The sequence below is a fragment of the Argiope bruennichi genome, chromosome 8 (genome assembly GCF_947563725.1).
Source record: "Argiope bruennichi chromosome 8, qqArgBrue1.1, whole genome shotgun sequence".
NCBI lineage: Eukaryota > Metazoa > Arthropoda > Arachnida > Araneae > Araneidae > Argiope > Argiope bruennichi.
In genome coordinates this window covers 37,234,532-37,253,807 of record NC_079158.1, presented here as the reverse complement: position 1 = coordinate 37,253,807, position 19,276 = coordinate 37,234,532, and the positions used below count along the sequence as shown (strand labels likewise).

The 19,276-nt window shown below is 27.1% G+C and overlaps 1 protein-coding gene across 5 annotated transcripts in view; it reads left to right on the top strand.

Annotated features, from left to right (window-relative positions):
- The window catches only part of LOC129981413 (fos-related antigen 2-like), a 120,117-nt gene extending 102,129 nt beyond the window's left edge, over nucleotides 1–17,988 (top strand). For all 5 annotated transcript variants that reach the window (XM_056092252.1, XM_056092249.1, XM_056092250.1 and 2 more), the window contains exons 3-4: nucleotides 11,710–11,817; nucleotides 12,970–17,988. In XM_056092252.1, the coding sequence (XP_055948227.1) occupies nucleotides 11,710–11,817; nucleotides 12,970–13,167 (306 nt within the window). In that variant the 3' untranslated portion in view covers nucleotides 13,168–17,988. The remainder of the gene's footprint in view (nucleotides 1–11,709; nucleotides 11,818–12,969) is intronic.
- The last annotated feature ends 1,288 nt before the right edge of the window (nucleotides 17,989–19,276 follow it).

Below are 19,276 nucleotides of genomic sequence, written 5' to 3'. Positions count from 1 at the left end.
AAACTATGCAATCACTGAATCTTTGAGTTTGTATCGATTGTAAGATTGTTTATTCATTTTCTAGATCTTCTAAATTATCGCTGCCATCATATTATTAGGAATATGGCAAAAAATCGGCCTTGATTTTTATCTGTTAAGTAAAAATAGATTATTTTTCAACAGTTATTATGTTTTGCTTTGTGTGTTAGACTGAAGCACCTGATGCTTACTCAGATGCAGTCTTCACCCTTTTGCGGACGATAGCTGATAAGATAAAAATCAAAGAAACTCATCTGTTTATTTATGAAGGCAGATTAAACAAATGAAACTATGACGAGTCTCATTATGTTCTTTATTTTATTAAAAAATTATTAATAGCCAACGGCTTTATAGTCTTCGTTCTTAGACTTTTGACAAAAAAAAAAATGTTCTAAATTACATAAATATTAATACCACATATGGCAAGGCGGAAAAATGAAATTAAGTTCACAGATATACCAATTTTGATTCCTTCATTATCTCTAATAAAAAAAAAATCTCTTCTTTTATTTATAAAGTTTTTTCCCCTTTCTCCAGTGAACTTAAATCATAGTGATTTTTTCTTGCTATAACATTAATTCATGTTCACATGAGACTCACCAAATGCGCTGCGCCACTTTAAATTTGCAGTCTCTTGTGTATTTTGCTGGAAGGACATGACTTTACGGAGCATTGAAGTCACAGAATGGCTTTTTCAGATAAGTTTGTCACATGACACTGAGGAATCTTGAAATAATGTTTGTGTCTATTGCGTTTTCTGCAAAAAGAAAAAAATAGTTACATTGCAGAATGATACGCGCAGTTAATTTGTCACGTGACAGTTATGTTACTTGATTTAACTTTGAAATCTAGTAACGCATCTTATGGAGAGGAGATGAGACATGCATCATACGTTTACAAATCATGCATACATCATGAATTTTAATTAGAAAATTTAAAAAAATTAATCGAATATAAAGTTATGAAATTACTACCAACTACTTTTTAGGTAAAAAAATAACATAAAAGTTATTTCATTTTAAATTTTAAAATGAATAATTATTTTCTGCATGTTCATATGCAAATGAAGCAAACACAACCAACAAAAAATTCTTAAATTATGACTCTCGCATGTTAAATATTAATACTTAGGATTTATTTCTTATTTTTAACACCTGGAAAGTTTTCTTTCAAATAATATATTTAAGAATTAGAAAACGCAATTATTCTGTTAATTTACATAAAAGCAAATTATTATTTTAAAAAAATAATTAGCTAACTGTGGAAAAAGAGGAAAAAAAATCATTTCCTAAGATTCTGGATTCGATAGCATTTGTGTCTGAAAACGGTTTGCCATTATTATTAAACCAATAAAACATTAATGATAATTAATACCTTTATTTTCGTGTTTTAAAATTACTGTTTATGTTAGAAAAATCATGATAATTCATTTTTTTAATTGACTTATCAGTATTCTGTCGTGATTTGAAATGTAGGTCAAATGATACCGTGAGAAAAATAAAAGCACTTAAAGTTCCTCCTAATGTCATTTAGCGTGTCACGAAATGTTCATCAGTTGAAGAAACTAACAAAGACACCTTTAATAAGCGTTAAACGTCAGAAAGCAAATATAATCGAAAGGAAAAAAAAGGAAGGAAAAAACTGCACGGTTTTTCGTGACAAGGCTATGTTACGTGTGAATTAAAAAGAATAATTTGAACAATGAATATAATTTTTATTTCATATTTGCATTTATATTTTAATTTTTAATTGATTCTTCCTTTTGAAAATTTGGGTGAGAAAAAGTTTTTAACACAGATAATAACTACCGAATTATTAATGCTTCAGGCAGATTTTTTAAACACCTGACTTTTGTTTAGAAGAATCAGGTATCATTTAGTTAACAATTGGCTTTTATTTTTTGAAAGAATTACTTTGTAAAAAATAATCTTTAGAGCTGTAAAATATATGTATACACTGACTTGCGACACACAAACTATTAATGTTGTGCTGCCATCTATCTTTTAATATCGGTACTACTACTTCAATTGTTTGTGCTGCCATCTATTTTAAACTTATTCAAATACAAAGTCATGAAATAAAATATTTGAAATACTGAAAAAAATTTAGTCTTTTAAATCACGTTTTGTAATTATCGCAAGGTCACATTATCACATTGCCTACATTTTCAGGAAAGGTTTTCAAAAAGTTTCACGAAGCTTTTTTTAATCGTATAGTTCAAAACTTTTGATTGAGTTTTTGAGTTTAATATTATTGTGGCTGAATTTTGTTCTATATCTCTAAAATTTTTTATTTAATTTTGATTTAAAAATTTAACTGGCACCAAGAAAAGTTCGACCCCAACAATTTTAAAAATATTTAAATTAAATAAATTAAAGGAATTATAATTTTATGAAATTATCTACTGTAAAGTAATATTTTTTAACAAAATATTTTGCTAAATAATAGAGAAATCTTCTTATAGACTCTCCGCTTTTCTAGAAAAATTTAACTTTTGTGACAGATAATTTCTGAATTCTAATTTTAAAAAGTAAGCATATTTTCGAATAAATTTTTTGGATTATTATTTCAAAAAAAAAAAAAAAAAAAAAAACTAGATTTTGTTTATTTGGATTGCTTTTTTCACCATTGCAAGATTATTATTCAAATAGTATTAATCATAACTTTACTGTTAAAATTAAGCAAATATTACCACTACTGTAAAATGGAAATTTCAACTACTTATGCTAAAATTGTAACTTTCACAAAATTTATTTTTAGTTCTTTCATTAAATTTATACTACTTTTTTATTTCTGGCATTGGAGAATATAGTATTAAAAATAGTTGGAGAGAACTTCACTTTTTCACGTTTATTTCTGTCTATCTGTCAGCCATTCAAGTATTCAAAGAAAAGAACTTTAACTCTTTGAAAAGTGACGTGTCATTTTTCATGGGAAGATAAAAATTGTAAAATATGCGGAAGCAGATATGAAAGATTTTTTTATTATCTTAGTTGCTCAATACAATATTCTTTTCCTGTTGTCTTTCCTATCTAAAGGCGAAACCACGATATGCGGCAAGATTTTATTTTTCCGTATATCTCTTGCAAAATGTATTTGAAATATTAAAATTTCAGGAAAATTTCTTAAGGCTTTAGATATTTAAGCAACATTTCTTTACTACTTTTGGGACCAATATCTAATAAAGAATTCTGTTTAGTTCAACAATTTTTTTTAAAAAAATTCTGATTTTTTTTTGTTTTATTTTATGAATAGTGCTTTATTTATTTATATACATATACATATAAATTTCTTTTAATTGTAATATAAAATAAAAAAACTTGCTATTTAAATTATGTTTAAATTATTTCATTACTACTTAAAGCTTATCAATTTTTTTAAATATAATTCAGGTAGAATTTTTTTTTTTTTTTGAATAAACCTATTGTAATTCTAAAAATTTTAGACTCGATCATTTTTTAATTAAATGCCTTCAAAATAAACACTAATAAATGTATAAGCTTCGATTTCTAAAGGTTTGAATTTATTCTAAATATGAAATGTAAAGATAAATATAGAAAAATACAGATGATAAAGAAATATATATGTAATAATTTCAATATATCCGCATTTTAAAAATAATTTTTTTCTAATTATTCGATTTCAGGCTTTATCCTAACTTCTAATTTGCATGGACTTTTATTTTTTTATTCTGACACTCTACGTGCTGAAACTAAAAATACTTCTGCAAAAATTCCATTTTAAAGCTACGTACGTTCCGAACATTTTCACATATTCTATTTTCCTGTTTTCTGCCTTCCAGTTCGGACTATGCTAGTACTTAATCATGGTTTTGACAAAGAACTTTTCAAACGCATTTTAATAATTAAAATTTTTTTAATCATTGAAAAGAAAGGATAAAAATGCGATTGTCAGGTAACCACGTCTTCTCTCCTTTTCCAAAAAATATAATTCATATATGAGTTTATTGCTTACTAATTTCTTATACCTGTCAATTAAATTACATATTCTGATTGGATAATTTTCCATTTCGATCGTATCTGAATCTAAAGGATACCTCAGATATTTAAACACAATATGTCTTTTTTATACTTTAAGTTAATGCTTTTTAGTGGCTTGATTACACGTTTCAGAATCAAGAATTGTTGATGTTGGTATGTTGTGAGTTTCATTTATAAGAACATGATTATCAATCTGCTGCATTCCTTGCTATAATAGATAACATAGCCATAAATAAGCTCACAAACCTAAATATGATATGACAATATAATACTTGTATACTGACGATACAATACTTGGATATGATATACCAATTACAATACTTGTATACTGACGATACAATACTTGGATATGATATACCAATTACAATACTTGTATACTGACGATACAATACTTGGATATGATATACCAATTACAATACTTGGATACTGATGATACAATGCTTGGATATGATATACCAATTACAATACTTGTATATAATATACCAATTACAATACTTGTATACTGACGATACAATACTTGGATATGATATACCAATTACAATACTTGGATACTGATGATACAATACTTGGATATGATATACCAATTACAGTACTTGGATACTGACGATACAATACTTGGATATGATATACCAATTACAATACTTGGATACTGATGATACAATACTTGTATACTGATGATACAATACTTGGATATGATATACCAATTACAGTACTTGGATACTGACGATACAATACTTGGATATGATGTACCAGTTACAATATTTTGATATAATATACCAATTATAATACTTGGATACTGACGATACAATACTTGGATATGATATACCAATTACAATACTTGGATATGATATACCAATTACAATACTTGGATACTGACGATACAATGCTTGGATATGATATACCAATTACAATACTTGTATATGATATACCAATTACAATACTTGTATACTGACGATACAATACTTGGATATGATATACCAATTACAATACTTGGATACTGATGATACAATACTTGGATATGATATACCAATTACAATACTTGGATACTGACGATACAATACTTGGATATGATATACCAATTACAATACTTGAATACCGGCATACTTCCGACTGAGAAAAACAGCCAATTATATTTCGTTTCTGTAGTCAACTAATTAATTTGCATATCCAACAAATTCTGTAACCTATACTAAACATACTAATATACTAAATACATATACTAAATTCTTCCACCGATGTGGGAAGAAAAATATCATTTTTCTTTCAATTTCATTACACAAACATTCTTGAAAAAATCCTAAATTATCCTCATTTACGCTTGTCTAAATTTTTCTTTTCTCTTTTTAAACAACAGTAAACTGACCCAATTCTCAGATTTTTACGACTTTTACAAAATTTTCCGCTTTTCATTATACTTCTAAAAGTATGTTATGCAACATTTCTTCATGCGAATCAGCGGCTATCATTACTAATTAGGCATGCTTTCAAAATCTTTTCTGTAATGCAATGGCGCTGCGCAAATTCGGCCATATTTAAGGGTAGCGCAATTCGTATTTATGACGAAGCGGTTCATAAAACGCTTGTGGACGATAGGCTTAATGCCCTTTTAAGTAGAATGAAAAGGCTTGAATGAATAAATAGGTAAATAAAAGGAATACTGTTTGGAAAAATTTATTGTAATATAAATCTGAGTATACTCAAATACATGCATATATATGGTAATAATATTTTATGAGTGGCAAATTAATTTAATATTACAAGAATTTCTTTTAGCTTCCAAGAATAGCATCAACTATATATGAATTTTTTTAGTTTATTATTTGTAAATTTTATATATTATATATTTAGTAAATGTATATACTTTATATAATATAACATATATACCATATATTTATATAATATACCGCATATACTATATATATACCATACCATATATAATATAGCATTTCGTTAAGCATTTTGAAATAACTGAAATATTTTTTACTAACTTAATAATGAAATATTGAAAAAATAAATCAAGTTACTGAATGTTTTAATTTTTCATTAATCAAATATTATACAAAGTATGATAAGATATAACCGTACAGACTAATTTCAAAATCTGATGTAATTCACTTAATTTCATAGTAGTATTTTTATTAACTTAATAATGAAATATTGAAAAAAAATTAATCAAGTTGCTAAATGTTTTAATTTTTCATTAATCAAATATTTTACAAATTATGATAAGATGTAACCGTACAGACTAATTTCAAAATCTGATGTATTTCACTTAAATTTCATAGTAATATTTTTATTAACTTAATAATGAAATATTGAAAAAATAAATCAAGTTACTGAATGTTTTAATTTTTCATTAATCAAATATTTTACAAAGTATGATAAGATATAACCGTACAGACTAATTTCAAAATCTGATGTAATTCACTTAATTTCATAGTAGTATTTTTATTAACTTAATAATGAAATATTGAAAAAAAAATTAATCAAGTTGCTAAATGTTTTAATTTTTCATTAATCAAATATTTTACAAATTATGATAAGATGTAACCATACAGACTAGTTTCAAAATCTGATGCAATTCACTTAAATTTCATAGTAATATTTTTATTAACTTAATAATGAAACATTGAAAGAAACAAATCAAGTTGATGAATGTTTTAATTTTTCATTAATCAAATACTACAAAAAAAATGTGATAAAATGTAATTTTCCGTATTTTTTCAAAATCTGATTTAATTCACTTAAATTTTGTAGTAATTTAAGAACAATTTTAATAAAATAATTAGTAATTTGTAAGTAATTACATACAATAATTAAATAGTTTTTCTGGTATTGAATTACTAAATTTTATTGCCAATTATCTTTTTAGCATTTAATTCGAATTTTAATTTTAAAATCGAATCAATTTTAGTCATTATATTAAAAACGCCATCATACAATTCTAAATAAACTTCTAATATCTTTATTTATAGCAATTTGTATATCAAATGAATTTCATTTTTGCTTATTTAAGCATTATCAGTAACATTTATGAAGCATTATATTTATAATTTTATTTGTAACTAATAACGTATTTTCAACTAGGCAGCTGCCTAGGGTCAGTAGACTGAGAGGAGACGCATGTCGGTCTATTTAAAAAATTTATTTTCCCAGTTGCCAACGAAATAAATTGACAAAAAATACAAATATTATGAATGATAAAATATCAAAATAATATTAACACTTTATCTAGTATAGTCTATCAGATTCCTATGTTTCCTTTAGTTCATTTAGTTTTAGAATATTTATAAAAATTGTACATCTGCTTCAATAGTATTATGAGCAAACTTGGATACTTAGGACTCTGGCGTCATAATAGATAGATAAAAAACAAATAATATTCATTAAGTTAATGAAATAAAAAATATTAACTCAAAATAAATCATTAACATGGTAAAAAATGAGCTGAAACCTGAAACTAAATAGACTACTGTATTAAAAGCGAGAACCTTAAATTGAGCATTGCCTATAGGAGCAAAATATCTAAATCAGCCATTGTTTATAACTTAAAAATTTAAAAGCAAAACTTTATTGTACACACAGAAAGTTTAAAAATAACTGTTACTTTTTTTGCCTATGTTATCTAAAAAAAATCACTGTAAAATATTCCGTTTTTTTTTTTAATTTATTTTGGTTATTTAGGTGCTCTATTAACGGATGGTTACCATTTTTGTTTTCAAAATGTAGCCATGAATTGGTTTAAGTAAATCAATGGAGTACAATGACATCAAATATCATATACTTCATTCAGACCTGAACACGCGACGCATAAATTTACTCGCAATATTTATCGCTCTATTTTTACAAGCCATCTGACATGCAAAGAGATTTACTTCCAGCATGCTTGCTGCTATTTGCATTCTAGCATGCTTTTCTGCTACAAGCCCAAATCAATGTTTTTTTTTTATTTGGTACCGTTTGACATAAACCGTTTCGAATAAAGAATGAAAAGTTGCGTCTGGAAATCGATGGGAAACGCACTGGATTTTGCTAGTTTCAGCTGCCGTCTCGACCATTTTGTTTTTCATCGATTTTCCTCTCGCGATATTATCGCACTGACAAATGCTGAGCTTATAAAGAAAGTATAAAAACGATAAAAAATCGTCTTAAAAGGCACAGATGGCGAATTTGAACTTTGCTCTCGGTTCAAAAGACGATGAACATCTTAGCTGTCTTCGTTTTTATCGCTCACGTGACCGTTCTATCGTAAACGTGATGGAAGTCATTGCACGTGAATTACTGAAAAGTTTTTCGTCGTGCTTATTTTAGATTTGGAAAGAAAGGTTAAACTATGTTCTGAGTTTCACTAGGGAAATACTCTTTAATTCGAAGGTCAACTAATAAATGTAAGTTGAGCTCACATAATATCATAATTACATCAATATATGTCGACATAATTGTATAAAGTGTTCTTTTAAAATCTTTAACAATGAAACTATTCACTGATCTTTTTTTCTAATCTGATAACTCGAAACCAATCGAATTTCTCCAAACCATCATTATAAGATTAAAGAGCTTTAGAATTGTCAGAGAAAAAATACCAAACTGTCCATAAAATTTTGATAATAATAAAAATGCAGTGCTAAATACATTGTTTGACTTTTACAGTAAATTTTTATCATTTATATACAGTTTATTTAATCTGACTTGTTTCATATTTGTATAGGGGAAATATATTTTTCTCTCCCATTCTGATGTTCAAGAGCTTTAAAAATTTGTACGTGATTTTATTTTCGATGAAAATAATCTATTTTAATATTTTCAACAGTTAATCAATTGATTTAATTTCATTTTAATTCCATACTCATGTTTCCATATGCTATGGAATTTGAGAAAAGAGTGATCTAAAGATTTCATTCATAACATTTGTAATAATAAAACATAACAACAAAAAAGTTGAAATTTAATACATTCAAAAATAATTTTTCTTACATAAATAAAAATGTTTGCTGACACTTTTTAATATAAATTATATTTGTTTTTAAATATATATTTTAAAAAATTTTAAATATACACTTTTACAAAATGCCTGAAAAGAATACTTAAATAATATCGTCTAAATTTTCTAAAGGGTGTCTCATAGCTATGGCAGAAATTGTTAAAAACATGTATCAAAATTTCGTAACTCATAGGAAATTATTCAGAACAAGAATTTTGTTAGTAATCAGAAGTGTCCAGATATTTCTAATAATGCCAGGCGATGTAATTGCAAAATATCACCATTTTGTATTTGGTCTTACAATGATTGCTTTGGATATGTTTAAATGTACTCAGTCTTAAGCTGTCCTGATATTTCTAATAATGCCAACTGATGAAATTGCAAAATATCGCCATTTGTATTTAGTCTTGTATTTGCAATGATTGCTTTGGATGTGTTTAAATGTACTCATCTTAAGTTGTACTGATATTACTAATAATGCCAGCTGATGGAATTGCAAAATATCCCCATCTTGTATTTGATCTTGCAATGATTGCTTTGGATTTGTTTAAATGTACTCATTCTTAACTGAAAACATTATGCATCGAGAATCAAACATAAAGAAATAAAATAGTTGCATGACAACTGGAAAACTGGTTAAGGTGGGATCAAAAATCATCAGAAATTTGTTGCAATTAAATAAAATGGCACTCTGAAAGGTGTTTCGAAAACCGTCTCGCGAGTTGAGATAATTTATTATTATTCCAGCCATAAAAAAAAACTGTTGGATAAATGTTTCGAAACATAGTCAATGCTTAAGATTCTCTACCATGGTGCAACACTCTATATTTATTCGATATTTCGGTCTGACTTCCATTTAAGTTACTTTGTTTTTCGGTTCAGGAAAAAATTAATTTTTCAGCGTCAAACTGAAAGCAATTGACTAGTTTACATGAAAGTCAGAAGTATTCAAAAGCATAAGTATGCTCAGAATTCTTAGACAGAACAAGGCATCTTATGTCGAATGATTTAACCACTTCTCGGGAATTTTGAACAAGATTTATTATTCCTGGAAAAGAAATGCATGAAATTAGATTTACAGAAAGAAAAAGAGAACCTTTTCCTCCCCTATCAAAGAAAAGAAAATTAAATACATGGTCGTTTAAAAAAAAAATTTTTTTTAGGTAAAAAAATACTACACCCATTTCTGTTTAAACCGAAAGGGCTTTTCAAGTTAAGTGACTTTCATTAAAAGATTTTCAGATTAAACGTGTAATATATCACGTAAGTTTTTATTTCTTTGAAAGAATCGCATGCTAAGCAGAATTTTGCAATGTACAGAGTTTCGCCAGCTGTCAGTAACGAGTGCTATTTTTATAGTTTATTTTATGCACAATCTGATGAGATATCGTATTAGCATAAACATAATCATATTAAATGATGATAATAAATTTTATTATTAGAATTTAATTAATAAAAAGAAATCCAGGAAAATATAATTTAAGGTAGAACTTGCAGATATTGAACTAGAATATATGCAAACATATAAGATAAGTGATATGCAAAGCCTGAACTTTATTCTAGAATACATAAAAATGTTGAAGAAATTTTATATTCTAGAGCTAAATTTTAAACTCTTAAATCTTTTTTTTTACTTTAATGTAAATGAAACATGAAGAGGGAAAGTATTATAATAGGCAAAAAAATTCATACTCAAGGTTTTTATGAATCTCCATGTTTAAGACTCCATTAGAGATATATATAGAGAAAAAAATATGTTGGAATTAAGTTTGTTTGCCAGTCTTGCTGTGAACACAATAATTCAAAAAAGCAATGAAATAGGAGAAGAAATATGGTTTATGGTTTTCACTCCAAACACTATAAATCAGTATTACATTTTAAATTTAATTAATTTAGGAAGAAGAGGTCCAATATTAATATAAAATATAAAGGAAAAAAATATTGTTATCGTCAAAAACTCTAAATTCGAGGTGAAATTCTACTTTTCCCTTAAAAAACAAAAATAGAAATAAAAAAAGGATTTTATTCTAGAATATTATTTTGGAACTAAATATGTCTTTCTGTCGTACTGTGAAAGAAACACAAAAACGCAATGGGGTGAACGTTTTAAATTTAATATGTGGTCTTTACACAAAAAAATTGTAGATTTTTATCAGATTCTGGATTAAATTAGTCTAGAAGAAAAAGATCCAATATTCGATTCTCTTCTCTATACGAAGAAGCTAAACACAAAAACGAACCATATTGCGCATATAAAAGTGATAATCGAGGAAAAAATGTTCCTGGTGATTTATAACAGGCCAGAAAGAAAAGGTCTAATGCTCGATTCTCTTCGTTATACGAAGAAATTAAACACAAAGACGAACCAGATTTTGTATTTATGGAAAATAGTCGAGGAGAAAATACTCTTTTTGGTTTTTCACATTTAATTAATTTTGAAGTAAAAGTCTAATATTAAATTCTTATCGCTACAGGAAAAAGTTAAACAAAAAAACCGAGCCATATTGTGTATATATAGGTAACGATCAAATAAAGAATACACTTGTATGTTTATAAAATTTTTTATCATATATTTAATGTTATGATTATTTGTTCACTAGAAGATAATGAGATCACTAAATGAGACTTCTCAACCTTATTTCTTTCAATTTATCTTTATATATACAAATATTTCTTGAATTTAAATTTCCCTCTTTCTACTCTTTTCAGTTGACTCCGGAAGACGAAGACAGACGACGCAGACGAAGGGAAAGAAATAAAGTCGCAGCTACAAAGTGTCGTAACAAGAAAAAGGAAAGAACAGGGAAGCTAGTAGCGGTAAGCAGCTATTCATTTCTTCAGATAGACAAAATTCTTCTAGATCTTTTCATTTGAATGTTATGCTAATTCTTTTGTTCCTAAACACTTTTATGGAAGAACCTGTTTTGGTTTAATATAACACAAGAGATCTGCTATGTTGTTTCGGTTCTTTCACACTTTTTTTTTTTTTTATCCCGTGCAGCGAATAAATATGGAATGTTAAAGTAATGCTTTGACTTTTTTTTGAATTCTTAAGTGGTATCTGTCCAATGCTACACATTTTTCCTTATAAAACTATCTTTTTGCTAATAAAATAATTTTTATATCCTTATTTTTCTTCTCCACTGGCGCGATAGCCCCGGATAGGTCCTGGCTTACTTTGAATTCCATTGTGTTGTATTGTTCTTGGCTAAAGTTTTACAGTTTGTCATCTTAATAGTTTTCAATTTTTTTTCCCTGGCATTCAGGCAATTTTGATCTCTCTTTTTTTCAGACACCAAATAGTTCAGTCAAAAATAGCTTTGTGGTAGCTCGATTATCACCCATTCTTATTAATTTTTGTATTATTTTATATAGATGTTAGTAAAAATATGCTTTATACGTTTTATTTTTTTCCAGATAGATAAATACTCTGAAAAACGTTTCTTTGCTGTATTTGAGTACTCTAAACCTTCTGCACAAAGTCATTTTCATTCATAAACATTAATCATATTAGTCATAATTAATAATAACTATTCATTAATAAAAACTATTAAAAGTGACAAACTTGTATTTTTATTAGAAAGGCTAAGTTCCTAAGTAGAAAGTTCTGACAATAATAATATGATTTTTTTGGAAATTATATAGTCATTTTTTTTTATTCAGCTTCTAAAAATGAAATTTGAGTGAAAAAGGAAAAAAGAAATTCGAAAATTCAATGTCAATCCTAAATGTTATTAATTTAATTTGTGCTTATTAACATTAGAAAACAAATAATATTTTTTTTGCAATGAATGATGTTAATTTAATATTTAATGTTCAAAACTCAATCATCTGCCATCTTTGGAGAGGAGGGAGGGAGCCTTCATTTAAAATATACCTACAAATAATAGGAATTCTGTCAATCAAAATGCTATATTTGTGTGCTTGTCTTTATACACATGATGCTTTAATAAGTATTATTTATTGTAGGAATCTGAAACACTAGAAATCAACAACAATGCCTTAAAGTCCGAAATCCATTCTTTGGAAGCAGAAAGGAACGAACTCATCAACCTCCTTCAGGGCCATCTGCCTCATTGCTCGAAGAATTCATCAAGGAACTACTATGGTCATCCCAACTCCATCGCCAACTGCCATGCCCCATCTTGGTCATCAGTTTCTGGCTGAAGATGTTGTCTGATTCACATCAATTTTGCTAAATATTTTTGTCCTGTGTATGTCTGCTGGAAACAACTGGGTTATGGTTTGTTTTTTAGATAGCAGACACCGGCTCAGGGCTGATGCGACGTTCACACCCAGCTGGTAGCAGAGGAAGGTGGCTTGGCAGCCATCTTGGATGCTTGCCTATGAAAGGTTTCATCCATCAATTAGAACAACCATAAAAAAAATCAGGCCAGGAAAGTCGTGCTGAAGTTGATCGTTTTGCTCACTAAGACTCGATTCCTTAGGATCATTCGAAGCAATCTCATTGTTAATACTCTGCGTATAAAAGTTTTTCAAATAACGTAAACATTAGCAGTAAGATCTTATTATCAAAAATGGATTTTTAAAAAACATATTTCATTGCTGCCAAGAAATGGTACATATTAAGATAAAACTTTTGTTCCATATTCCAAGGACAGTAGCATAACGAGTTGTGGGTATGAGGGTAGAGACGCTCAGAACATCATTCTAAGAGGCTCTGTTATTTCTTATTTTAAAGGGACCAGAATTTTGCCATATATTTTATGTTTTTAATAGCAGAATGTAACGGTAGGGGGCGAAAGATTTATATTATGCCCCAAAAGCTATTAATCATCGTTATGCTACTATCTGAAATGCAGAAAAAGTTCTTATCAGTTTTTTTCATGTCTAATATTGCTAAAGATAGAAGATTATAATAGTTCAACTTCTGCTAATGATGACTAACTTAGAATGGTCAGAAATTATAATAGCCATATATATTTTGTAAATAAATTAATTCTTAGAAGAATGTCTTTAAAAAAAAATTTCATAAAATTTTATAAATGTCTTTAACTCGATCTGTTTGAACCCCCTCTTAACTGTTTTGTTTCCTCAACTGTTAGATTAGATGATAATTTCTATTTCGAGATGGTATTGTCGTATTGATTCAGCTAAAATTCCATTCAGTATTTAAGATATTACTGATTTCACGTAATTTTTGTAGTACATTTTAGCACGCATGAATAATTTATATTAAAATTAAGATAATTTTTTATACGTTTGACACCCCAGAATGGCATTTAAAGAACGAACACTTAGGAAAAAAGTATTCTAAAGTGGTTGGAGCATATCTTCCTTAGTGTATGAAACAGAAAGTTCTTAAGCAATATTTTAAATTTTCTTTCAAATTAATGTATAAATTTATGTTAAAAATGATCAAAAACTGACTAGAAAATTTTAAATACATTTTTATAAAAATGTGAATATTTCTTGTGATTGTAAATCAGCGAACTTGAAAATTTTCAACCAAATTATTTATTTTTGAATTTTTGTCGAAAAATTTCTGGAACGAGTTAAATATGAATTTGTCGTTGATCATTATCATGATTGGTCATTATTTGTTATGAATCATTATTTTTCTAGTCATCTTTTCAAGGTTTTTAAACATCATTTTTAATTATCTGAATGATCCTAAGATCGACGTCGGCCTTCAAAAAGATCCTGATCATTTTGTTAAGGTTGAACATCCGCTGTAAGCAGAAACAGGCGATAAGATGGAGTAAAGATAAGACATCGGTGACGATGGGAAAAGTAAAGCAATGGTATAAGTGACGTACATATCGGTGATAACTGTAGCGTTTAGATCACCCTTTAATAAACTCACAGGTTATAACCTGTTTCAAAATGTGATAGGAAAGCATCCAATACACGTGGTTAAATATTTAAATTCATCATTTTTTTTTAAATTTATATCTTGTATCTTTTTTTTACAAATGAAATTTTAAAATTTGAAGGCTGTTGATTCTAGTCTGACGTAAAAGTTCATGAACTGCTTTGTATATTTAATTTTCAATGCATTCTATCTTTACTGGTGACTATTAACTTCAGCATTTAATTTGATTTTAAGAAAGTATTCCACAGTATTTTTGTGAGCTAAAAAAAAAATTAACTTCATATTTCTTAATTATGCATCTCTTAACTTAAATAGATGATAAAGTGCATGCTTTCAAGGTTATTTTTTCCTCGAGAAATATTGAGTCGTACATACTGGTTTATCAGAATTACCTAATCTTGAAGATGCGATAGCACACATAATGTAATTCTACCTTTATCTTCACTGTAATATTAGATTGTTACAAAATTATCTCCAAGGAGGTTTTGTACAATAAATACTTCTTTCTTATAAAAAAAATTATATTAGCAGCAAACTTAAATACATATTACTTTTTTTTTTAAGAATTTGATTTTAAGTAACATATTTATTGACATTTTTAGTAATTTGAAAGGAAAATGAATTTTTTTTTTCCTTATTAATGCTTTTTGAAGAAATATTTCTTCAAGCCCTTTATTTAATGTATACTACAAAATCGATTATCTAGCATTTCGGAATTACCTAACATTACATGACGTACATCTTTTGCGTTATTTTCAATGTTTTATTAGGTCTTGAAGAAATAATCTATTCAAAAGTATTAGAAAGTCTTGCTTAATCTTATATCTTTCTCATAAAGAATCTGTATTAGAACCGACATTAAATGAATATTTAATTTTTTTCCCTAAAGTCGCCAACTACGTGCTTGGATGTAGATTGGCGAAATATTTTGTAAAGAATGGTATAGAAGACGCTACTATTGGCGGGATTCACAATGTTGCAAACATTGCTCTGAGCCAATTAATATTTGTAACCCGATATTCGGGATATATCTATTCATATAACCATTTATATACAACTAACATTATATTCATATATATCTTATTACTCTGTGTATTGTATATGTTATGTATATGGATACAGTGACGGATTTAGACATATAGGTGGCTGTCTAGACAATGCACATTATGAGGATTAACTTTAAAAAAATCATAATACTAATTTATTCAACGTGTTAATTGATTAATTTAGAAACTTTGTGAAAATGTGCATTTTTTATTTATTTGTTTATTTTGATTTATGACTGCATGATAGCAGACAATTATATTTAAGCAGATATTTGGTGGTTATAAATACTATAATAACTAAATGAACATATTGGTACATATAATAAAGTCACCAATTATACTTGATAATGTGCCAGTATTATCCTAATATTTTATAATTCACATCATTTTTATTTTTAAATATTTATTTATTAAAAAATTTGGATAATAACTTTTTTTAATCCATCTACCTGCGATCCTTCGTTATCTCATCTGTCCTAGGCAGCTACCTAGCTCGCTTAATCGAAAATCCGTCACCGTATGAATACATTTATCACCCATAACATTTGTTAATAATCGTTTAACTAACTTATTAACTCTTACTAATTATAGGCGGTAGTATTTTTTCTCCTTTATTTTTATATGTAGTCGTGGTATATATAACAGATATTTTTAATAAATGTATTGTATTTCAATAGCGTGATATATTATATATGCATTATATAGCATTTTCTTTTGTGTGATCTGATTATATAAATTTGAATATAAATGTTTAACAATTAAAATGTCGTGTAGTGTGTAATGTTGATAGTTTTATGTGTTTAACAAACTCTACTTAGTGGGACTTTTAATCATAGGTTAATCTGTATTTTTGTTTATGTTTCTTGTATTAAACTAATTTTTTTTGAGTGAAAAAAAAATGTGAATAAGTCGAACTGGAAAATGTTATTATTATTTTACGTTTAAATTTCTTTGAAATGGTTAATAAAGTTTTAGAATTTTTTTGAAGATATTACGATTTCTCCAAGAACTTTTGTTATTTTTTTATTCATGGCTAACTACAGAAGCATAAATTTTGGATCAAATTTGAAATTCAATTAATATTTTTCCAATAAAAATATTATTATTTATAAACAGCTTACTGCATATTATTCTAATTTTTTTCCTCCAATTTAGAAAAGAATTTGCACATTTTTGAAACAAAAACTTAACCGCGAACGATTAATTTAACTCAAAACACGATTGAATAATAAGCAGTTTACATAATTTAACAACAGACGATTAATTTAACTCAAAACACGATTGAATAATAAGCAGCTTACATAATTTAACGACAGACGATTAATTTAACTCAAAACTCAATTGAGTAGCAAGCAATTAACATAATTTAATAGCAGACGATTAATTTAACCCAAAACAAATTTAATGGTAAATATCAGAATTTAATAATAAACAATTAATTAACTCAAAACAAAATTTAATATTAATAAATTCGATTTAAGATAAAGCAAAATTTAATGGCACATTATTAATTTAACACGAAATACTATTAAACAACAAGCCATAAATTCAGCACAAAACACAATTTAAAAGCACATCGTCTAATCTCTAATTTCTTTTCAAATTCAGCTAAATATTTTCGTAACAAATAATAAACATTTCAAAATCGTCATCTTATTTTTCATGTCCTACATATAACAGCAGACAATGGGAACATATGATGTGATTTGTTTCTATTGTTGTCTCGCTTTAGCTGGAAAATGAATGTTCTGAATAATTTTGTCAAAAATGTGCGGAACCGTTTATGCTGTGAATCAGCTGGCGAGATTCCAATTCGGCTTGGTGCTGGGTGATCTTTATTGTTCCTTTCCATGACTATACTTTATGTTTGATGTCGTAAAAATACATTTTATATAGCGAATATTTTTGCAACATTTAGATATTAATCTTTGTATTTTATATACTCTGAACTTGTATACCCTTATATATGGAATATATATAATTGTTGTTTTATTTTTATACGCTTAACCACCTGCATCAGTGGCGTTTATTGCTTACCGTGCCAAACTGTATTGTACTATTTTATATGCTTTTTTTAATAAAGAGTTATTTTTGTATTTTTGTAAACTCTTGTGTTTTATATGTCTCAAAACTCAATCACTGATTTCATATACGCGATAAATATCACTTTATTACAACACTGGCAATTATTTATTTTTATTTTATTAATTTACTTATTTGTTTCAAAAGAGTACGAAATTAATTAGAAAAACTGAATCTCACTATTTCAAGTTTAGATTAGTGTTTCTTTCTAAAACTATCAGATGTTTCTTTTGGGAGGGACTTCATACTTTTTTGACTATTGTCAGATAACGAATATATTCTTTATTCATACTTTCGCACCAAACACAGCAGAAGGGTTGTTTTCTATTTCAGAATAATGCTATTTAGCGAAAGGATATCGTTATCGTATTGCTTTTGCATTGATACAGGAAAAGTAAAAAAATTAGAAATAAATCTCATATTCATTATTACTTTCACAAAGTCAGTTTAATTTATAATTTAGTTTCTAAATAATAAAAAAAAAATTTCTGTTATTCTTGATGTTTTTCAGTTAATCTATTACAGATCTTTTAATTTGTTTTATATAATAATATCTCGATTTTCCGCGGTTGATAGATAGATCGAAGGCAAATGGATAAGGTGGGTTTTAACTTATGAATAAATTCTTTCAATTTTTATGCAGTTTTAAATAAAAGCAGTGATGAATTTCTGAATTTATGAATAATTTCTTATTTATTGGAATATTAATAATTTAGCTTAATATGTTATATTTCATCTGCAGGTCATAATATAAGGTTATAATAATCGTTTTTAATGATAAATCTATTTGAAATTTATTAGTTCTGTATAATATATTATATTATAATAATTAAATAATTTTATTTTTAAGTAATAATGGTTCATTTTTCAAGTATTGCATTAGTCATTTTTACTTTTTCGTATGCTTAGTATAGAGAATCTATAGTAATCGTTAAAAAATTCCAACTCGAGATTTTAATTAATCTTTACGTTTGATACCTCCCTGGGTTCGAAAAACAAATTTTTAGAAAATGTTCTGTCTGTCTGTGTTTGTGACAAACATAACACAAAAACTCTTTGAGCTATACAACTGAAATTTGGTATGCGATCTTTACACCAATTTGTTGATTTCTAAAATTTAGCAAAATACATTTAGAGGAAGTCTGTTTGCCCTGCTGTTCAAATGTAATTTAACAAGATAAGTGCAAATAAGTGCTTGTGGGGATATGGAAATGATTCCTCCACTTAAAATGTTCGGAGCTTCAAGAAACGACGCAACAGTTAGGGTTCATAGCGGAGTAACAAAGCCCCTAGACAAAAGTGTACACTCCTC